Source organism: Carassius auratus, chromosome 26 (genome assembly GCF_003368295.1).
Source record: "Carassius auratus strain Wakin chromosome 26, ASM336829v1, whole genome shotgun sequence".
Classification (NCBI taxonomy): domain Eukaryota; kingdom Metazoa; phylum Chordata; class Actinopteri; order Cypriniformes; family Cyprinidae; genus Carassius; species Carassius auratus.
In genome coordinates, this window is record NC_039268.1 from 5,433,056 (window position 1) to 5,458,359 (window position 25,304).

At 35.1% G+C, this 25,304-nt stretch overlaps 1 protein-coding gene across 1 annotated transcript in view; it reads right to left on the bottom strand.

Annotated features, from left to right (window-relative positions):
* The window catches only part of LOC113044155 (zeta-sarcoglycan-like), a 269,395-nt gene that overhangs the window by 54,331 nt on the left and 189,760 nt on the right, over positions 1 to 25,304 (bottom strand). Inside the window, exon 3 of the mRNA XM_026203817.1 lies at positions 23,186 to 23,287. Coding sequence (XP_026059602.1) covers positions 23,186 to 23,287 — 102 coding nt within the window. The remainder of the gene's footprint in view (positions 1 to 23,185; positions 23,288 to 25,304) is intronic.

Consider the following 25,304-nt stretch of genomic DNA (forward strand, 5'->3'; position numbering starts at 1 on the left):
TACATAAACCATACTAATTTAAATTCAAATCAGAATCATGAAAATAATGTAAATAATAGATGTGATGTTAATGTGTTCAGCATGAAGCTTATGTGTGATATCTGAGCTGTCAGAGACAGCTGTGTGTGTGTGTGTGTGTGTGTGCAAGGATGAATGCACTTTGGCTATCCGGGGTGTGTGTATCTGTGTGTTCATGCATACAGGGGTGTAGCTGTGGATCACTGGATTCAGTGTCTTCTTCAGTGTGCAACTCTGATCCTACTGACCTATACATCCTCTTCTACAACAGAACCTCTGCTGTGGCTCTGAATAAACACAAACCATACAATGCATCTTAACCCCAGTCACATTCATGAATGCATTCAACTATGAAATCACCTCATCATATGTAAAGTCTATATATTATTAAGAATGACTCTGTGTGTTACCTTTATAAACTGATCTGAGGCTTATTCCTTTTTAATGCTCAAGAATCTGGGCCTGAGAATTCAGCCCTTAGATTAGCTTCAAAGCACAGCGCTCCCTTTTGACATTGATCGACCTGCCAGCCAACCAGATCAATATATCGACAATGAAGTACAGTGAAGGTCCACAAGAGAAGGTTCACCATTTCTTCGCTCTCGATTTTTTTTTTTTTTGTGTGTGTGTGTGTGTGTGTATGTGTGTGTACTGTAGAAAAAAATGCAGTCTACAGTTCACATAAGTAATGAACAATTAGTGACAGAATGTTTTTCATAGTATAAAACCATGTGTAATGGTCTAAACTTGATTATTTATATTGGCAGGACAAAAAAAAAAAAAAAAAAAAAAAGTTACCATCCACCACCAGCGATTATGATGATTTTCAGTCAAATTTGATTGACTCCAGTACATTTTGCATATTATTGAATATACACTGCACCAAAATAAAGATCAGAGTCTCTAATAAAGAAAGTAACAAAATAAAAAATAGGTATGTGTGTGTGTTTGTTTTATTCTAGCTTAAAGCAATGTTGTTGTTTTTTTAATCTAGACTTGATTATAGGTAGGTTTCATAAAAATACATATTTTGGAGCAGAGGTGGAAAGAGTACAAAAATATTCTACTCAAGTAAGAGTACCATTACATTAAAGAAATTTTACCTAAGTACAAGCAAAAGTACCAGTCTAAAAATCTACTCAAGTTAAAGTAAAAAATAGCTCATTTAATATTTACTCAGAGTAAAAATTTCTTTTACAATTACATTTTAACAGTGGGAGGGAGCAAAAAATGGGACAGGACAGTCCTATTAATCTCAAACTAGTTGTTTTTAATTAAAGGAATCAGTTATTTAGAATAATAAGACATTTGGGCTGTTACCAGGCAAATCAGTATCAACAAACTCATCTTTTTAATACTGTAACCTGCAGTTACAAATGCATAAATAATGGTTTGATATACAAGACATAAAATGTTAAATACTCATTTGAAATTATAAGAAATTAATAATAAAAAAAATCAAAAGATACTTGAAATGTGAAATTAAAAAACAGTAACCCGAGTAAATGTAATCCGTTACTTTCCACCTCTGTTTTTGAGCAAAAAGCTGAGAAAATCAAATTTTTGCCAAAAACTACATCTGGCTAATATCGAGTACGATTATCAAAGCATAAATCCAATAAATCGCTTTCATCAGTACCTCCAAAGCTTGCGCAGACATGTACTACTTCCTGGATCAACATTTTAATCTGTAACATGATTTTTTAGATGCACCTGTTTACATAAGAGATCCTTCATTTATCCGTCCTGTTCATGTGTGATTTTGTTCGGAAATTCTGTATTTGTTCAGAAGATGTGTAATTGCGCCCCTGAGTGTATAACAGTCCAAACACAAAAAGCCATAAGAACTCTTCAATTGCGAAGAGGTGTTGTCTTCTAAATGATAGCAGGGAAAGAGTTAACATACAATAAGAATTTAAACAATATTATATACAGTTATTTTATTGTATTGTACTGTATTAACATTGTTTTATACATATACAAAATGATTTTTAGACTGTAAGTACTTGCATACTCTGGACATTTCTGCTAGACATTTGGTCCCCACAGTGTAGACAAAACCTGACACACACACAGTGGTTAAGTCATTTATTCCTAAATTAAAACATCAGAATGTTGCCATCAAATATTTTTCAATCAAGCAGGCCTGCACTCCTGTAAACTCTCCCTTTACAATCAAAGAAGCTAAACTGCATAAAGAATTGCTTATTTACATTGGGTCTACGCTTGCTGTACATAAAATAAGAGGACAACAAGGATGTCAAAAAGGCAAAGAATGAAATAAACCAAGTGATTCATCCATGCACAGTACTTATAGTTGCCTGTCAACGGCAATAGCCAACTGTTTTATATTATAGTGAGGAGTACTTCGTTGATTGCTTGAACAATAGAAGCAGTATGGGGCTGCAGTATCTGCACTTGCTGTCTCACACTGTATTATTAGATCCAGATGATGTCAGTCTAATGGAGTAAAACACTATCTTCTCTAATTACCTCAGAAACACCCTCCTTTACAACAACACATGTGCTGCCACTAGATGTGGGATGTTCAAAGCTGAGATGGACAGTATTATTGTTTTTGATCATGGGTAAATGAGCAGTGCAGAAGACAGAGATCATAAAAGGACACATTTAAATCAAAAGTGAGCAATGACAGGGCAGTGAAGGTTTATGCATATGAGAAACTCACACAAGCAAGCTTTTACATTTTCATTTGAATTGCTCTAGCTTGACATAGACCTTCAACACTCAACATTCAGCAGTATGTTGAATACTTCTTCTTTTTTTTTTTTTCTAAACCCAACACAATTGGCTTGGGAAATTAGTCACCTGGCAGCACAGAAGCTGACACAAAAGCAAATAACCTCCTAGACATTTACATGAAAAGAAGCCACTTCGGCTAGAATGTTATCCTTTATTCTGATCTTTATTTCCAATCCAAACAAACAGATCCAAAATGTGTGTCCACGCTTCAATGCCTCATTCTTCTCATGCCATCCTTGCACAATGCTAAGCAGGACACCCAATGAAGAGAGAGAGTTTGTGTGAATGTCATTCAGGCATGACAATCTGTGTTCCTCCCAGATGTCCACCTCTTCTTCATTATCTCTCTTTTATTGTTTTTGCTCTCGTTTAATGAAGCACTCCAATCCCACACACCTGCTGAGATCCTAAATTTAGACGCCTTTTTATCTGCTGTGGCGACCCCTGTGATGTCCTGACTGTACTGTTTGATATTTAATCACAAAAATCATTGGTAGGATTAAATCCATGTACACCTTGTTTCTTAGAAGTACTAAAACAATCATGCACTGTGAAAAAAAAATGGCACAATAAATTAAATTCTTTACTTTATAGCGTTCATGATCCCATCAGTTCGGACATTACCAACTGACAGATACACAGCCCTAAACCAGGATAGACCTCCAACGTGTTTAACTGAAGGCCGCAAGCACTCATTCTACTATCTCTCTCCAGCTCTTCTTTTCACAGATTGTCAACGACTGGACCCAAAAACACCAAACTTGGATTTGTTACTTCATAATACTCTCTTCCACCAATATGAATTCCAACTTTTGCATATCTTACCCTTCTGAAAAACAACAAAAAAAGGGTCCACAAGTCCATTCCTGTTCAAACTTCTTCAGACTGTAGAAGGGTCAACTTAGAATCCTGATGAAGCTGCCAGATGCTGAGCCAGGTCATTGGTCGACTTTCTCCAGTCTGAGAAACTTCTCATTAGATTTAGAAAGTTTTCTTGGCCTTCCAGTTCTTGACTTTTTCAGATTCTTCGACATTCTTTATAACAGCTTGAAAACCACATATTGTGTATCCAGTTTATTTGCAGCTTTTCTTTGAGAGTGGCCTTGCTGATGCAAAATTATGATTTATTTATTTTTTTCTATCAAATTGTGGTCTTTGGAATTTTTAACTGGATGATGTGATTAAAATTATTACCAATCTTCTAATAGATTATACTCATACAGCATGTGTAGGTAATGCTGAAGCATATCTCGCACAAACTTACTATTTTACGTCAAAGTGAATGTTGTGAAAATGTCTAATATTATTGAAACAGTAGGACAAATACATGTATTAGCAATGACATTAACTGGGTTTCCATTCCATTTAGGTCTAAGTGTAAGCAGAGGTCACACTAAATATGTTTTTCCTTTTTTAACATTGCATACAAATGTTGTTTATTACCTGGTTGTATTCTAAAAAAGAGACTGATACATAATTACATATGGTCATCATACCACTGCCAAAAAAACAACAAATCCAATGGTAGCCACAGATGTCTGCAATGATCTCTACAGTATATGAATTACTCAAAAAATTTTAACTGTAGTGTTCTCTTTAAATGGATTGTTCACCCAAAAAGAAAACCTGTTTTTGCCCATGCAATGAAGTCAGTGGGGTTCTAAAAATCAGAATATATTATTGTGTGTTTCACAGATGAAAATAAAACATACAGGTCTGGAATAATATGAGGGTGTGTATGATAACCAAAAGTTCATCCAGTTATCATTTTATCCATTTAACTATTAATAATAGTGTTTTCTTTTCTTTCTTTCTTTCTTTCTTTCTTTCTTTCTTTCTTTCTTTCTTTCTTTCTTTCTTTCTTTCTTTCTCATTTGTTTTTGAAAAGTACAGAAATGGCACCTCTGTTGTTTTTGCCCCTGTAAAAAGACCAGCAGACATTCAGCACCATGGACAGCCACAGATACAGACATGGAAAGAAGAAGCCAGCCAGACAGCATTGCTGATGGCACACAGGGAGGCAAAACAGATGATGCAATAAGTTCAGGGTTAAAGCACTCACACTTGTCTACTTCTTGAATAGAGAAGAAATTATCCAAGGCATCTCTCATCATGAGTAGGTGTGAAATGTCAGTCTTTTGCGTCTTAAGCACTAACAACCCCACTTAAATTACATCAGAGAAGTTTCAAAAGTCAAACATCATATTATGTCTTTTCTCAGAAATGTAATGAGGTATTGCAATGACACTACTACTTCTCATATGATACAAACAGTATATATACTTGATGAATTTTACAGAATTTTAATTTACAAAACAATAATTACAACTGAATAATACTACTTCCCCTCATCAAGTAAACACATTACACACACACACACACACACACACACACACACACACACACACAGTATAAATACTTATACATTTTATTACATTATACAGTATACATTATTTTAAATATTTTCACTGTGTTTCCAAACATTCCAAACAGCATACATATTTGCTGAATAAATGTATTCATTTCATTCAAATTCTGTAAAATAAAATAAAATAATTTTCTAACCCCAATGTTTAGAATGGTAGGTAGTGTATATTTTTAAAAGATGAATTCAGAACCTCATTTATCGCTCTATGTTACCATTACCAATACATGAAACATTTGTTTTTTAGTAAATTGATAACAAAATTCCTATTCTATTCATCCAGCCTGAAAAGAGAAAAGGAAACCTTTTGTATAGAGGGTCACAATGAATGACAAACCAATCTTTCTCCCAGTGGTATAAAGCTAACAAGGTTCCATTTATGATACTATAAAATAGCAGAGAATGAATGTATGTACCTTCACCCAAAGGGTGGATAAAGCTTAAGACCACATTTTTTGCCCTCATGACGGCATGTCTTTGTGCCTCTTACAGAGCTAAGTACCATGGAGGTTCAGGTGGTATTTCAGAGGGCAAAACCAAATAACTTCACAGCTCAAGGCTTAAAGGTGAAGTGCAATTTTTTTTTCTTCTCCCTGATGTTAAAATACATTTTTATATACAAGAGGAATGTGCAGAGACATTCTGTTCTGTATGATTAAAAAAAAATAATAATAATAATAAAAATAAAAAACACTCGCTAGCAGAGTAGCCACCTGTTTATGGGTAAAATAAATAAATAAATAAAATTTTAATGAGGGTATATAAGGTATCTAATTTGTTTTATTATTTAAAATATAAAGGGATTATATATATATATATATATATATATATATATATATATATATATATAATATCATATATAATATATGATATATAATAATAATATATATAAAATCATGAGCTAAGATATAATTAATAATTTACATCTACCCATTATTGACATTTTTTTATTATTATTATCTTGATTCTTTATTCTGAGTTATAAATTCTTAACTCATACACTGTATATTGAGGGTTGCAATTTTAAAAATGTATAAAGACATGAATCAGTAAATTATGTCCTCAGGCACTTTACTCAAAACTAAATTTTGGTTGCTGCACTGGTCTTCATACCCAAATCTTTTCGGCTGTGTGATTCAAGCATCTAAACACCTGAAATGTATGTCCATTAAGTAGACCAGTGCCAGTCACTGCTCTGGATGAGGTCAGCATGTAAAGTGGCCTTAGGTTATGCGCGCACACACACACACACACACACACACACACACACACACACAATTGCTTTTGAATTCATAAATTTTAAGCGAAAGCCAGCATTTTCAAAGCAACTTTGTTGGAAAGAGCATTGCCAGTAACTGCCAAACAGCTCTTTGTGCAAGACTACACTCTTAAAAATAAAAGTGCTTTACGATGCCATGGAATATTTTTTTATTTTTTTTATTTTTTTATGTCTAAAAGGTTCCATAAATGTCTAAATGTCCCGCCACAGCATCACAATAAATGTGGCATTTGTAGCATACAGTGGGGACATAATTACGTATTATAATGACTTATACTGTGTTTTTACACGATTGTATCGTGCCATGTAAACATAAAACTATGTCTGCATTTGAGAAACAACAAACAACAAGTGCTACTCTACACTGCTCAAAACTCGTGTTTGAATCATCAGTGGCAAATTGTTTAAATATAAATACGTACTTACAGACTGTGAGTCAGAACAGCCAGCATTGTAGTCTACTCTCCCAGGATCAGGAAACAGTCCCCCATAAAATGCGCTGCACACATCTGAATATTTGGGTTGAACTGTTCTTGAACAGTGTTGTACAACTTAACCACTGATTTCCAGTCATGTCCTCTTTTGGAAGGCCAAACAAAGTATGTTTGCTTTTGCAACCAAATAGACAGCATCTTCACAAAATGACAGCGGTGGTGGCAGCAACAATAAAGTAACACCTTCTTTCTTTGCATGAATGTTTGGGCAGGGTTATGCAAATCTTCCCACCCAGTGACGTACACATATGGGGGCATGTTTAAACGAAGCATTTTAGGACGGTGTGGACAAGTCTTAACTTTTATAAAGAATATCTCTTTGGGTTTGAGACTTTAGTCTTTGCAACTTTAGGGATCTTATCTATTCATAAACAACTTGTAACACCCCAAAGAGAAAGGAAAACTTGAAATCATATGTCCCCTTTCAGAGTTTATGGTGAATTTGCCCTACAAGCCCCCGAATCAAATTTAAACTCAAATGCTGGCTTTCATTGGCTTTGCTTCCATGCACTGTGATGCATGGTTAACACACATTTATTATTATCGATAAACACATATGCTGAAACACCTACATATTAGAAAGTATTTGTAGACTGTATAGTGTGATCTTGGCTTATAACCAAAAAGCAGCGGGTCTGAATTCTTCATTAAGGTAGAGGTGTTGTGTATAAAAGGTTGTTAGAACTATAAGCACAAAGGTATGATGAAGTTGTTTGGTTTTTTAATTGTCCCTGAATCACCTAATCATCATCTAATTATTATAAACCAAAACCAAAATTAGACTCAGGTGTGTTTGAAAGCCCGGACGGACTTAACAACAGATGTGCACACTCGACTGTTACTTAGGAATAAAAGTTGAAGTGTAATTGCATTCAATATCTCTTAAGTGTCAAAAATAATTGTATGTATTTTGGTTGTGCTCACAGGGGGAAAAACGCACACAGTGAATTAACAGGGTTAGACTAACATCACAGATGCAGTTTAAGCACGGATTACTATGTTTGGTAACATTTTATAATTAGTTTCTTGTAAATGTGAGGATGTGCAGTGATATATGTATATGCATTCCAATTGACTGCATGCATTATGGCTGTATTCACAAAAGTTAACATGGCACATCTACAGATGCAGAAAAAAAACACTTAAGTAAAAAAAAAAAAAAAAAGAAAAAAAAAAGATTTTCAAGGAAAGCATGAAACATGATTCTCATGTAAACAATCGTATTCAATATACAAATATTTTATAACAAAGTATGTTATAACAATATTCTATATATATATATTTTTTTTTAAACCCCCCCCCCCCCCCCCTGCTTAAAGCACCAGTGTGTGAATAAAATATTATTTAATATAAGTTAAAATGACTTGGAACACAGTTTGCATGTATATATTACTGCTTTGCTCACATACATACATAAGCATATACAGTACTGCGAGGAATGAGATAACACTGCTCACACTCACAAAGTACTACTGATCCCAGCTGGCAAATGCCCTGCACTGATGTCTGGAGACCATCCAATCTCACAGTGGCATTGGGTGGAATGGGATATGATTGGTTGCCATCTAGACTCGGAGTATTAAGCATCAAATCCAACCATATGATTAGTGCCAGTCTATAATGTACTGCCATGAGAACAATTCCAAAGACACTTTAGAAAAAGTTTAGAAAAACAAAACAAATTCCTTTATAAAGTTTCCACGAAACAAACATTGCACAAGATTTATTTGATGCAACTTTGTAAGGTCTGCTTTATTTATGGTAAAAACTACTTTTGTAGAATATGTATTGATGCTATCCTTTACATAAAGTTTTCTTTTGTGGCTTCCATAAATCAATATACTGCAAGCAATGTGATTTTCGAGCACACAACAGATTGTTGTGTGTACATTTCTCTCTCTTTAAGGGCCAAGCTTGGCTAGGCTTGGTTGCACACACAGGCACACGCTTGCATGCTCAACACAAGAAAGTAGAAAGAAACTGGAGAGAAAGTCCTGTCTGATTGGTAATAAGTTATTGACCAGTCAGTCTAATCCTATGGTTTGTTGGCAGTTTGAGCTCAACTAGCCAACATGTTCTAAGAGCAATCAACTAAATAAAATGCAGACAAATAAAAGAATAATATTGCAAAAAAAAAAAAAAAAATGCATATTTATTGATTTATTTAGTTTTACATTATTCACACAACCACCATCTTTTCTCGATTCCTCAACAAGCGTAAGTGACCATTCTTTGAGTCCGATGAGTTTACTTTAAATGACACTAGTTCTTGTCATTCTCTGCTGACATGCTAAAAGTTTCTACACAGTGAGCTAATATATTCCTATTGATTCCATAACCACAGCCTGTAAAACACATCACACACAAAGAGATTCACATGCGATATAGCAAAACCACACAGTAATACAGAAATTGGCTTACAAGATGTGAACTTCATGTTTTAAAGATGAGCTAAACTAGATCAGATAGGTGACAGTACTGTCAATGTGACTTTTATATTATATATGACGAATAATAGAAGGCATTTTTCTGAAATGTTCTTGAGAGGCAAGCTTAAAATGACAGTTTGACATGCACTGCTGTTTAACATTGTATGTTGAAATGCTTGATCTCTGGGTCTACATCTTATTAAAACAATAGTTCAGCCAAAGATGAACATTTTGACATCATTTATCCACCCTCATGTCATTCTTAACCCTTTCTTTGACTTATTTTTCTTGTGGAGCACAGAAAAAAGAACACATAGACCTACAGTATGGTCTTCTGAATCCGTATAGTAATCCATAGTTTCATGTGAAAAACAGATAAAAAATTATATTATAAACTAAATATTCAATCTAAGCAAATAATGATTAATGTTGCAGATCTTGTTTAAGATTATTATTATTATTTTTTTTCTATGGGTGTCATAAAGTGAAAATTAACATAATTTTCAAAGAATTTAAAACTATAGGTTAATTTTAATTAACAAATATCTATAAATGCATTTTTATCTTTTTATTTAAATATAGTGAAGAATATTTAAGTAATCTACCATATAATTACTCTCAACTACTCCTTTAAGACTCTCTAAATCTACTGCAGTTTAAACTAAATGCACTGTATTTACAAAGAACTGGTTTATGCAGTTTCATTATATGCATATAATTACAATTATGTACATCTACTGTTAACCCTAAATATATTCAGTGACAATGCGTGCACCTTCATACACATTCATACATTCATCTTGTCATCTTTCAGGCCCACACTCCTATTAATTATGAGCAAGCTTTTTATAGATTCGAGCCACTGTGTGGCTTTACAGTAAAATAAAATAATGCATCACTTTCCCAAGAGTATTTCTCACGCTCTCAGCTAGATCTTTGCTTAGATCCCAGTGTGAGCACCCCACAGGGACTATTTGTCACTGTAGTACTGATCAAACTCCTCCTCTTAAATACTGCTTATCTTCCCCTATTGATCTTCACTTTACTGCCTCTCTATTGATACCAGGATGCTGTAAATGAGTAGTCCATATACAATCTTTTTATCCTCTAAGTTTTGCTGTGCATGAAGTGATCTAGAAAGCATGCACTGCTAGTTTTGTTGCAGAGGATGTTGTTTTATCATCCTCATGGGGAGATCTGGAGATCTGGAGGCTTATCTATAATGGTAGAGCAAGCACACTCATGTCACAGTGTATACTAGGAACATAAAATGAGGTTAAGCAAGCGATAAAAGTGTGAAAAAGTGAGAAAACATAAAATGAGCCTTTTCATTTGTTCCTAGTCTTGCATGTTATTTCTATATCACAAGGGTGTACATATTTGAGTAAACTACAAAATAAATCAATTCCATTCGAGATTCATAGGAATCATTAGAATGATTTGATTCATGATGAGATTTGATTCAATTAAAATATTGATTAATTATTAAAATCTTTAGTTTTTAATTGCATTCATAGTAGGGTTGGGTGATATGACCAAAATCTTATTTCACAATATAATACATTTTATTTAACACACACACACACACACACACACACACAACAAAAACAAACAAACAAACAACAACAACAACAACAACGAAAAAAGAAAGAAAAGAAAAAAACGGGGAATAAGGTATTTAATTAAAGGTTGTAACTTTAGATGATGAAGTGAAATTTCATAATTCTTCATTGCAATTGTGATACCAATAGCTAATACTAGCCTAACATATGGTAAGTAGAAGGTTGTTTCGGTAGATGACGTATAACATTTTAAATATAGAAAGATTCTGAGAAAACTTTCAGTCCCTGGAAAAAAAGGTGTCAAACTAAAATCACCCTAGAGACAGTTAAAGTAATTAGTACATGAGGAGATCAGAAATAACTTTAGGAGTAACAGCTGCACACTTTCTGCACTGACTAAGTCTTCATGAATCCCACTATACAGAAACCCCAAAAGAGGCCCTTTGCTAATTAAAAAGCACTGCTTTTCATAAATAATATTGCTGACCGTTTATACTTTGTTAAACACTGAGCAAATGATTTTTCACACAAATGAGTGTGTGTTCAGGAAATGTAACAGCTAAAGATAATGGTGAATAAAACAGTCATTGCAATCAATGCATTAAAATTATGTTCACATCATTTAAAAATGACAGACAGACATTAGACAGACAGACGATAGATAGATAGATAGATAGATAGATAGATAGATAGATAGATAGATAGATAGATAGATAGATAGATAGATAGATAGATAGATAGATAGATAGATAGATAGTTTAACACTTATTCTCAATATGTGTTCATAATAATTAGACACCACTTACTAAACAAAACACACGGCATAATTAAACAACACACAGAAAACACAGAAATTAACTGTTTGAAATATTTTACACTGCATATTCCATACTGCAAAGTATGTAGCCTAGTAGGCCTATGCAGTAAATACTGTGGTGGAATATGTGTAAGTATATATTAGCACCTAAACAAGCAGTCTTCAGATATAATCTTATCACATTCTGGAGAGGCGAGGAAAGACATACAATGTTGAATAAATGTGCTCAATAAACATGTGAATGAATATTTTATTGATAAAATACGGAGACAATATTGAGGAGCTTAGATAAGATAGCATTTTTACCAAACACCATTTTTTTTTTACTTGGTCCAAAGTGTTATCAGAGGCATAAAGGAACAGTTTATCTCAATAAGCAGTAATTTTCCTCTTTTGCCCTAAGAAAAGAAAGGAAGCAAATCTCTAGCTAAAATTGAAAGATTATTTGGATTTATAGTTGTTAGCAGTCTCCAGGATTTCCTGCCCAGACTTCATTTCTCTTTAGTCTTGCTGACACATTCTTATCACCTCTAACATTTACCTCCGCAGTCCAGGTTGTACCCCAGGCCCTGCTAGCTAAACACCCAATGGCTAGCCTGCCCTTTTACACATGCTACATAGCCCCCGGCTAAATGTCATTAGTCGCCGATGAGGATCAAAGCTAAAATGGCCCACTAGCTTGTGTAATGTCAACATGTAGCATTCATTAAAATCATGTAAGGTTTTTAATTAATTTCACTAACTGAGAAGGGGAGATTTGATCCCTGGTCGGTGTTAGGGGCCATTTTACTGTGTAGCAGCACATGAGACAAAATATTCAAAATCTCAAATGGCGACCACTGGAAATTTGTTGAAGACTGTGGTGGTGAAATGTTAAGATTTAAGAAATCATTTGTATTTATTTACTTAATTAACTGAAGCTCATTGTTATGGAGACAGTGACCCCAATTAGCAATGGCCCAAAATACTTCAGGTTAACACAAACCTATTTGGTGATGTTCCATCAAATCTTAATGTGTGAATTCACATGAATGATGCCATAACAATTAGGCATTGAGGGTGCGAGGTAGCAAGTCCATATGGAATATTTGAAGTTATATAATACAACAGTAATATGAATAAAAAATATATATGACCTGATTGTTTTTATGTCCATATCAGACCAAATAGTCAATTATCTACTATAAATATAGTGTACAAAACATTAATGTTGTGTTATTATATATATATATATATATATATATATATATATATATATATATATATATATATATATATATATATATATATATATATATTAGTGCTGTCAAAATTAGCGCGTTAACGCATTCGATTAATTTGAAATATTTAACGCGTTAAAAAAAAATAACGCAATTAACGCGGTTGCAGTTTTTTTTATTTCCAGTTGTGGCCTATGTGTGTTCAACGTGCAAAGAAATATGGATAAGACCAAGGAAGGACTTTTAGACGGAAAGTTTCAGTATAAAACTCTGCCGGATTACTCTTCAGTCTGCCACAAGAAACTCTTCATTTAGTCTGCCACAAGAAACAGCAACATTAAAATCATGAACTCAAATGTCATTGTTTAAAAAAAACAAAAAACAAAAAAAAACAATGACTATAACAGTGCGTAAATCAGACCTTTCTGTAACGCTAATGTTAATAAGCTTAAACGAAAATAACGAAATAATTGTGTAGCGGAGTATTTTTTGTACACAGTGCCGCGAACTGTCAATCACTCCTGTACGCGTGCATCACTGTCCTCCTCAGCTGCAGCAACTTGCGCGCTCTCTCTTCATCAAGCTTTAAAACCAAAAGGGGACAAAAAGATCATATTGTCTTTGTGCATAGGCTATAGATTAATTACATAAATTAATATCTAAATTTGTGCCTTGCCGTCTATGGTATTTTTTTAGAACTTAGAAAAAAAGCCAGCGGGGGCTGCAGCCAATGAACAGCCAGCGGGGGCTGCAGGACGACTCAACCTCCGCAGACAGTTTTTAATGTTTATCAGACAATAAATACTCAAGATTTTGCTTTAGTATAACTCACAACGAGTTTCACACACCTTCTCCGGCCACGTTGAGTTGTTGACACTTAACAGTGGGAAAAGCGACACATGCGCTATTCACTTGTATAACTTAAGGGCGAATGGGTAATGTAGTTTCTGCTCTGGGTGGGATGAATTAGGAAGCTTGCATTGTGAAGGGCGCTCTGAAAATCGGCAGTGCAGGTAAAAGATTAAAACCTCTATTAAAACAGATGTGTTTATTGCAGGTATGTTGTTTACATGAGAAAATCTGTGTTACAAGTTAAACAAAAATTCCAATAAACAATCATATTTTGAATTTAAATAGTTTCTTTGTCTTGAGTTTACATTAATTATTTACATTTTACATTTACATATCCAAAAAGTTTCAGTCTTTTAATTGCGATTAATCGCGATTAATCGCGATTAATTTTAAAAAATTGTGCGATTAATTAGTTAATTTTTTTTAATCGATTGACAGCACTAATATATATATATATATATATATATATATATATATATATATATATATATATATATATATATATATAAAATAATTATTATTATTATTATTATTTATTTATTTATTTATTTATTTATTTTATGTAATTTATTCCTATGATGGCGAAGCTGATTTTCAGTGTCACATAATCACTATATGAATCCATCCAATAAGCTGATTGTTGCTCAAGAAACATTCTTCTTTTTACTGATGTTTTGAAAAGCAGTCGTGCCTTTTTATCTTTTTTTTTTCAGGATTCTTTGATGAATAGAATTCAAAATCACAGTATTAGAAATATAGTACTCAAAATTGTTAATACCCTTGGTAAATATGATCAAAGAATGCTTTAAAAATAATTCTGCATAATAATTGATCCATTCTTTCATGCAGAAAAAAAAAAATCCTAAACTTTATTTGAATTAAAAATTATGATAATAATAATCAAAGTAGGGAATAAAACACATTATGAAATAAATATTACTCTCTACTACACAATGGCCACAATTATTGGTACCTCTAGAAAATCTTCTGATTAAAATATCTCTGAAATATATTGCCAACCATATGTGCATTTTTTTTTTTTTTTTTTTATCACACCAGGGTGACTAGGAACATGACATTATCCAGCCATGGCTTCCTGTTTCAAATGAATATAAATATGAGGGAAAACAAATACCAAATTCTCTTAATCATTGATCACAATGAGTAAAATCAAATGACATATTTCTAATGTGCAGCATCAGCTAAATAACTTCTTTATATGATCACAGTTACCAAGGGTATGGATCATTTTGATATATAGATTTATATATAGATCTGTTATTAATAACTGTCACTTTTGATCGATTTATTAAAGTTTTGCTGAAAGCATGGAAAAACATTACTGACCCCAGATTTTTGAATATTCATACAATCACACATTGAGGGCTATACATTATCAAGTCCAAGTACAAAACATTTGAAGTCATAAAACAGCACTGCTGTGGAAACTCACTGTGAGTTGTATTACATGTCACTAGAAGTTGATTTCATCTCTGCATCTGTCGAATAGCAACATGTTGCTATCATATGCCATCGTAAACATGATGCACATCCCTCCTGTTCACAAAAACAATAATAATGTGCTTTGACAGAACAGATTGTGCGACACTAATATAAATAAAGAGACTATCACTCTTAGTTATGCCTGCTGCTCTCTGATGACACATCTGCCTTGTGTTTAGATGTTGAGTTACGTCTAACCAATCAAAGCTCACGAAGAGTTACCCAATCACAATGCATGTTGGCCTTGTTCATCGAACAATTAAAAAAGAAGTGAGATGACATTGCAAAGAGCTGAGAGGTTATTGCAGAGGTAACCTGTGCCCACTAGGCTTTTGAGAGTTTCTTTGCATCTGAGAGAGAGCGCAGAGATAATAATTAATATCCGTCGTCATTCTTGGTTTCTGAAGGTCTGAACGGTCCCCATGTTTTATCATCCTGAAATGTTGTTAAATGTTAATGGGAACCTATTTTTACATGGGCCATTCCACCACACACTCAACCCCCCTGAATAAAACATTAGTACCAACACACTGGCCAATGCTTGAATCATTTGCTGTATGACTTCAGATAAATTCAGTGTTTGGGATGGGTGACTTGTGTTTACAGGAGCAACTTAAAGGTGGTGTATGTAAGATTTTGACTCTACTAAAGCATAAAAACATCATAATATGTTTGCAGATATTTAAGAAACAAGTTAGCATACTTGTTTATCTGAAAAACAATGCTACACTCAGTTATTCTCCTTTGAAAATGTGCATTCCCGGCTGGAATGTCTGTCATTGTTTTGGTTTGTTTAACCCACCCACTGCCAGTTTACCCAATTGTATTTCTGCAACCCGGTTTGCCAGTTGGGAGAAAACACAGCATATTTCAGCGTATTACAGTTTCAGAGGCTCCTGGGGCGCCAGGACAGGGCCTCATCTGCAATGGCATATCAATTGCCTCAAGTTGCTAACCGAATGGCTTGCCCTGCGCTGCTTCAAAATGCTTCAAAATGCTGCTACACGACAAGCACATACTGGTCCGGACGGACAATACTGTAACTGCTGCATACATCAACCACCCTACTACTACTACCCTCCCGCCGCATGTTGCAGCTTGCCCACCATCTCCTCCATCTGAGGCTGCTTCGCACTGCACATCCCAGGTGAGCTCAATCGTGCAGCCGATGAGCTCTCATGTCAGTCCGCCATACTGGGAGAATGGTGACTCCACCCTGAGTCAGTCCAGCTGATCTGGAGATGCTTGGGAGATGCTCAGGTAGACCTGTTTCCCACTACCAGCTGTTCTAATCCCTGTCTGAAGGGACAACTGGCACAGATGCGCTGGAACACAGCTGGCCTCAAGGCCTACGCAAGTATGCCTTCTCACACAGACGAGGAAGGTCAGGGAGGACAAGGTGCAAGTCCTCTTAGTAGCGCTGTACTGGACTTGGTTCCCAGAACTGATGGTCCTTGAGACAGCCGTTTCTTGGCATACTCCTCTGAGGGAAGATCTCCTGTTCATTGACTGGTGTTCTTCCCAGTGGGAAGACTACCGTAGATGCCCGAACACGGTCTTGCTCTCCTCCCTGCAACATCTGCAGTTAGTAGTGCTTAAGATTCTGTCACTAAAGACAATGCCTTGGCTTCGGTCAAGAGGGCTGCAAGCATCTTAAAGGCCCCCTACTTTTGAAAGGTAGTGCACATATTTTTCAGTTATTGAAATGTGTATTTTAATATTTTAATCCCGCAGAGTGAGATATACAACAAAAATGTTTTACTTCTAACTGGATTCTCAAGCAGCCAATATGCAGAGTTCATGTACGAATTCATATGAATGTGTGTAAGTAGAGGTGACGTTATTGACTAATAACGTCATTGACAATTTACAGTGATTTAGTTGACTTTACTGCAAATGATTGCAAAGATTCTATGTAAACTGAACTGAGCTGGATGATGACATCACAGAATTCAATGATGATCTGCCTTTAACTGTCATTTTGCATTATTGACACACTGTTTTCCTAATTAATGTTGTTCAGTTGCTTTGACACATTCTGTTTTGTTTAAAGCTCTACAGTATATAAATAAAGGTGACTTGACTTGACTAAGAAGAGAGATTTATTTATAAAACAGCAAAAAGGAGCTAAAAAAATTGTATTGTTATCATAAAAAATTGTGTTAATAGGTTTTGGTTAACGACCACATATGGTTCTAGCATACAGATACCATGAATAGAAATATGAATAATAGGAATATATCATGAACAGGCAGGACATCTAAGTAAACTCTTAAAAAGAGTAGTTTTCTCATGCATGAGAGAGATTGGAACTTGCAGACTCTTATGGATATGTTGGCTCTCTCTTGTGCATTTGCTGCATTATCAGTTTCTCTATTTCTCCACTGATCAACAAAAAAAGTGAGCAGCTTTACCCTATGAATATGTGAATCGTGTTTAGACTCATGAGAAGGGATTTACAATCATTTCAACAATTCCTAGAGAATCAACTTGACATTTGTTTTTCTTGTCTCAACATTTGTTTAAGGATTAAATAAAAGCAGATATTACTAAGGGGAGGAGAATGAGAGAAAACATCATATTCCTCCTACATCATACAGAGTGTGGAAATAATGCCTACAACAGGAAACTTTTGTCTCATTTTAGCAACTCCCAATACAGGCATTCTAGCAACATGGCCACAAGGGAGTACTATAGAGAAAGAGCGGGAGAAAAGAGGGAATGATAGATGCATATTAAAAAGAGAGCATGGGAGAGAATGGCTGTGCAAAATTCACAAGAGACAGAAGGTAGGGAGACAAAAATAAACTTTGGTCTTTGTGCCTACTGTGACGTATAAGAGGGACACGTATAAAACATGCACAAGACCTTTGTTATTCATTGCCACGAACATAAAAGCATGCAAATACACACATGCATCAGGACTTTAATACATTAGCTTGTCCTAGTCAATGACATTATCATTGTAACCTGGCTAACTCAGTTTTTTATACAACGCACAGAGGGATATATGCTGAAAAGACATCCTTAAATTAGCACTGCAGAGTCCCTGCGAATTTACCACTTGTGGCAAGATATCTTGCCTTTACCCTTCTTATATCCTGTTTACTGTCCTGAATCTTGGTGAAAAACAAGGAAACAGCTTTGCATGTATCAGCATAATAATTTCTAAAAACTGAACTGATTTTGCAAATTAAACTAAACTATAAGTGATGAAATACATTGTTAAATATAAAGCAGGATTAGGTCTACAACCATTCAATTATTAGAAGCAGAATATAGGTAAAAATAGCAGTAATGATGAAAGCAGTTGTGGTGCCCTATATTTTTGTTGAAACTTAAATGTATTATAAATGTCTTTGCTGTCACTTTTGATTGATTTAATGCATCCACTCTTAATTAATATATATATATATATATATATATATATATATATATATATATATATTGTATTTTGCTTTGTCAACCTTTTGTTTTGACAAAGTATAGTTGTCAATTCATAGCTGCATGGCCAACCAGTAGAAAATCACTGAAAAATCATTAACAGTTAATAAAGACATTTTGAGAGCAATAGTATATGATTTTCCACTATGTGTTACTATGTAATATAAAGGGAAGCATACATTTTACAGTCCTGTCCCTAATGTACATACTATGTACTTATTATAGTAATTACAATAACTATCTAATAACTAGGTACTAACACTGAACCTACCCCTAAACCTAACCCTACCCCATGAAGTTACCTTGTAATACCAGAACTTTCTTAGAAAAATACACTGTAAGTACACTATAAGTACATGTCAGTACACTCACTGTAAAATAAAGTGCAACCCAACTATTAATATATCAATCTTGTCCTCAACACAGGGTCAAGAAAAATAATATTTCTGAATGGCAGCAGGCAGCTATTTTAAAGTCTGATTCAAATTCAAACATTTATGCAGGTTATTTGTCAGCCCAACAATGTCATAACATTTCTGTGTGTTTACTTGGTAGATAAGAATATTTTTGAGCTCAAACCCATTTTCAGTAAAGTGCCATTATATAAAATGTAGATTTTCTTGCTATTTGCTGTCTTCAAACTGCTTTTATTTCATATTGCTATTTTTTAAATCCCCCTTCCTTTTGCTGTGTTTAGACTTGTAACTTTCAAGGTTTTTTTTATTTTATTTTATTAATTTTACTTTTAAAGCATGGTGGCTACAGTACATACTGTCACTGTTCCTGCTGCCCCTCATGTTCTGCATCTTTATTCATCCTTCTCCAGCACCTTTCCTTTCACATGTTTCCATTTTGGTCTCTCTTTCATGAGTGCCTGTGTCACACATCATTGGTGGCCTCGTAGAAGCAGGGTGTCAATCCAGGCCATGGCACAATCCCTCTTTGTAGGAGATGCCAAAACAACTTGTCTGCAGGATTCAGCTTTACAGCTCAAGGCTCTCCTCACAGACCGAGACCACTATGTCCCATCCCCTGACCCCAAGCTTCTGGCTTTCTACACTAGGTGGATTAATTGTAATTTGCAATGTTGTACCCTCACAGTCATCTGAGGCGAACCCAAAATGGCTGTAGTGTTGCTGCGAGGGTGTGTAGAGATTTGCAGCACTGTGTTCTCAGTGGGGTGCTGAGGGTAAAAGCAAAAGCCCCTCGACAGGCTTTGATGTGCGCTGGTGATTACTGAGGCTAATCAAGAGTGCCATCAGCGAGCTAGCAGCAAGCCAGTGCTTTGTTTGTGTTCTTCAATGCTAATCACTGTGGCTAACACATTAGGCACTTTGATTTATTGGCTCAAGGACAAGGCTTCTTTATAAGTTTATCCGAGCAGTGGTAAAGGAGTTTATCATTATTAATGAATGTGCAACCTAAGCTTAGCGGGCCATTGTTTCTACACAGTGTATCAGTATAGACTTACGTATAGAAATTGCAACAGTTCCACTAGTGCTCCCATTACCAGTTCCTCTGGATTCTGTTCCCCAACATGGGATAGCATATGCTATCTAATAATCTAAAGCAACAGGATTGTGAAATGTTTAAACATCACTAAAGTTGTGTTTTAAATACATTTTAAATACGTTTGTTAAAATGTTTGATTTGTTTTTCCAAGATGTAAGTTACAACTTACTGTTGTAAGTTGTAACACTGTTGTAAGTTGTAACTTGTGTGTGTGTGTGAACACACTTGTGTAAACTTGTGTGTGTAAACACACTTGGCAATAAAGCTCTTTCTGATTCTGATGAAAATGCTAATTAAATCTCTGACAGCAGGTGGCGCTTATAGAACAGTAGCAATATAGCATTTCTTGTGTTATGGCTGTATGCAGCGCTAAGCTTATTAACACTCTTTTAAAGTAATGTATTTAAACCAAAATAGCTTGCTGAAATTCTTATGCGGCCGCCTCATCTACCTCACCCATGCAGATCAGGGCCTGTTCCAGTGACCCTGATCGTGCTTGATCTGCCTTCCGTTTCCATCATATGCCTTCCATTTCCACTATACTCTCTCCCTCAACCCAACACATGATGACATTGTTACCTTTTTTTAGGCTTTGATACCATATGAAAGCTGTGTTCAAGCCCTTTCCAAAACTTTTTTTATTTATTTTGTCCAGCTTGAACGTAACAGAAGTGATGGCTGTCTGAAGTTGGCTGATAGCTATGATTTACCGGAATGGAATTTTAAGAAAAACGGGTTTAAAGTTAGATGGGTTTCACTTTCACTTCTACTTAACGATTGCTGTCTGTCAGGAGCACATCGCATCATTATACAAACAGACATTACCATGATGGGGACAGTTTTCTGTTGTTTATCGTGATGGGCATAGTCTCTGAACTTTTGATCACCCCTTTTATGTTTGGATAGCACGAGAAGTGTACCCTGTAGTTAGAAAAGCGAGCACAGCGCACCTGTGCATATAACAGACTGTCATCGGACTCATCCTCTTTAGTAACATCATAATCCAATTCTTTATCTCAGGATGTAAAATAGTCCATTATAACATCTTTTAGGGCACTAACATCACCATGATTGATAGACAAGATGTTATAGAATAATAATTGAATGAAACCCTAATTTCGATGGAAAATTTACATACCCCCTATATTTTGAATTGCCTGAAAACATCCCAGTGCGACATCCGACAGGTTTTCCCAGATCGCTATCGTTTTTCAGACATACTGTACATAAGTTCTGTATATATGTATGTGAAAGGAGTATGTAAGTGTATGAAAGCAAAAAACGTGTATGTGAAAGGATAATGTGTATGAAAATAACAATATATGTACCGTATTTTTCGGACTATAAGTCACTCTTTTTTTTCATAGTGCGGCTGGTCCTGCGACTTAAAGTCAGGTGCGACTTATTTATCAAAATTAATTTGACATGAACCGAAAGAAATGAGCTAAGAGAAATTAACAAAGAGAAAACATTACCATCTCCAGCCATGATCGGGCGCTCTATGTGCTCCTGTAGTCTATACTGAACAGTATAGAGCGCCCTCTCGTGGCTGGAGACAGTAATGTCTTCTCTTGGTTAATTTCTCTATATATGTATGTGAAAGGAAAATGTGTGTGAGAGTGCGATAATGAATTTTGCCTTGTACAGCCCCTCATATGTATACATGTACGTGTGTGTGTATATGTAAATACAGACAGACATATAGATAGAAAGATGACAGATAGATGACAAATAGATGACAGACAGATAGATAGATAGATAGATAGATAGATAGATAGATAGATAGATAGATAGATAGATAGATAGATAGATAGATAGATAGATAACTGCCACAGTGTTTTGCAGAGAGGGATGCAAAAAAAAAGAGAGAGGGAAAGAGAATGAGAGAAATCGATCAATGACGTTGTGTTTACAGTTGGGTGCTAAAGGTCAACAGAGGCCAAATACAAATGAACTGGAACATGATGCATGCGTACAGCAGCAGTTTGGGGAACTGCCCAACCCTGTGTACTTCTCTGCATGTGTGCTTGACAAAGAATGTGTGCCTATGTGCTTGCTCTATTCATCTTAGTGATCTATACTCTGTCCTGTCGCATATATCAAGTTGTTCAAGGAAGAATCCCCAGCAAACTCACTCCAGCTTCACCGCTGGTACCTGCGATGACAGACCAGTGATATCTGAAACCATGCCAATTTACACATCCCGTCAGCATGGTGGGTGTGCCACCATTTGATGGAGAGTGCAAAAGAAGTATAAATGTCCTTAATTTTTATAATTTATTGCTTGACCAAATGCAAATGAGACAGAGAGATGCTAAATAAAGCATGCTGCGTTTAATCAAACAAACTCTCTATTATTTTAAATTGTGTTTTAATGGATGGCTGGGTGGATGGATGGATGGATGGATGGATGGATGGATAGATAGATAGATAGATAGATAGATAGATAGATAGATAGATAGATAGATAGATAGATAGATAGATAGATAGATAGATAGATAGATAGATAGATATATAGATAGATAGATAGATAGATAGATAGATAGATAGATAGATAGATAGATAGATAGATAGATAGATAGATAGATAGATAGATAGATAGATAGATAAGAGAACAGGAGCAAAAAGTACATCCCCTACCCTAATCACTTAGTTTGCTGACACCATTTTAAAAATTCCTATTACTCAGTTATTTTCTTTTGTGACATGCTATCATGCCAGTAGAAATAAAAAAGTACCATGTTTGAATATTTGAGACACAGAATGAGATAATGCTCCTAAAAAAAAAAAAAAAAAAAAAAAAAAAAAAGTTTGATCTCCAAAGACTTTCCCATCAGACATTAAGACAATGAGACTGTACTTCTTACCCGTCTGGATTTGATCTCTTTCACATAAAGTGGAAGGAGGAACTCCGAAACTCCCTCTAATCTGATGCCCTCTTTGGTTACACGGAGATTGCCCATGCCATCCTGACAGACAGAGAAAAAAGAGAAAGAGTTTGTCATGTTCGTGCAAATATATAATTGTTTAACAGCATATTTATGCTAATGATAAAGATTGGTTTCTCTTATTATATTTTGCTTTAAACCATACTCTAAGAAAATCCATAATATATGTGACCTTGGACCACAAAAACTGTCATAAGTGTCAATTTTTTTTGTTTTTTTTAATTGAGATTTGCACATTATCTGAAAGATGAAGAAATATGTTTTCCATTTATGCATGGTTTGATAGGATAGGACAATATTTGGTTGAGATACAACTATTTGAAAATCTGGAATCTGCCTACAAAGTTGTCCAAATGAAGTTCTTAGCAATGCATATTGTTGATAATGTTCGGGGTTCAGACACACTTTCTTTGTTAAAATCTAGATTAAAAACGCATCTCTTTCGCCAAGCATTCAAATAATGCAGTGACTGCAGTTGCATCTGATCAAATGTGCATTATTATTCTTTAGCTTGGGTTAAACTAATTAATTTTACTTTGTTGGAACAGCAGCTACGCTAATTATGTCTCTATTTGTCTCTGTGTTTTGCCACGGGATTTACATCCCGTGGTAACTAGGATATACACAAGCTCCAGTCTGGATCCAGAACACCAGAAGAGATGATGCTGACCCTCAGAGGACCTCAGATGATGCTAACCCTGAATCAACAAACAGAACTAACAAATATTGCTACATATGTGATTGCACCATATAATAATTGCTGTTAATTATGTTCATCGTCTGGTTGACTACGTCTTGTATAAATTTTTTTTTTAAACGTAATTTTCTGTAAAGCTGCTTTGTATTGATTTGTATTGTATCGTAAAAGGCACTATACAAATATACTTGAATTGAACTGAATTGAATTGAATTAATCAAAAATAAAGTTTTGATATATTTATGGTAGGACATTTACTACATAACTGGCTGTGTTTCATGGAACATCTTACTAAATATCCTTATTATTTTTGAAAAATCAATAATGTTGACCCATACAATGTATTTTAGGCTATTGCTACAAATATACCCATGCTACTTAAAACTGGTTTTGAGTCCAAGGTCACATATTTTAAAGAAATCTCTCATGCAAGCTCGTTTCCACCATGGATTATAAAAATAATAAGAAAAAAAAAATGGGATTAAAACATAAAAAAAGAAGAAGAAAATATTTACTTGAAAAATGTGTGTATTGATACATTTCCACAGTTGAAATAAAATATGTTCTGATGTTCATTAATGTTTATTTCATTCTTTAACTAAATATGAAAAGACGTTCTCATGCCGTTTGAACCGAGGCACTACAGCTATCTGGCACAACCACTGACTGAAAAAACATGGATTTAGTGTCCATGACGTCACCCTTAGACTCCTGAAGAGCGTTTTTGAAGCTCAAAGTGTGTAGAGCGGGCCAACACCATCTTGGCAGTGCGTCACTGCGCGACTCTCCCGGACAATCAAAAATGGACAAAAAGGCGGGAGCTGGTTGCTGAAGCCACACCCACCTAGCTCAACGGCAGTGTCAGCAGCAACAATCCACCTGTCACTCAAGTGGCCACGCCCTTATTTATGCAGAACTTTAAGGCTTAATATAATTTAAACGAATGAGTTATAAAAAAAAAAAAAAATAACCCTCCTCACAGTTGTCATGAAGGGTAAAATTGGCTAAATAGACCAAAATAATTTTTTTGCACCAGGCTGTAAAAATGTTTTTTTTTTTTCTGCTGTAAAGTTGGGCATTTTCTCCCATTTGCAGCCAGCCTCAAGCGGCCAGTCAAATAATTTTAGTCACTTCCTTGTTGGCTTCACAAGAGAGAGTGGGAGTTTGCCGCTCGGTCACAACACATTAGAATCTCTGTAATGGATAGAAATGTGTCACGACTTTGGTAAATCATGGCCTAGTGGTTAGAGAGTATGACTACTAACCCTAAGGTTGGCAGTTCAAGTCTTGGGCTGGCAACACCACGACTTAGGTGCCCTTGAGCAAGGCACCGAACCCCCA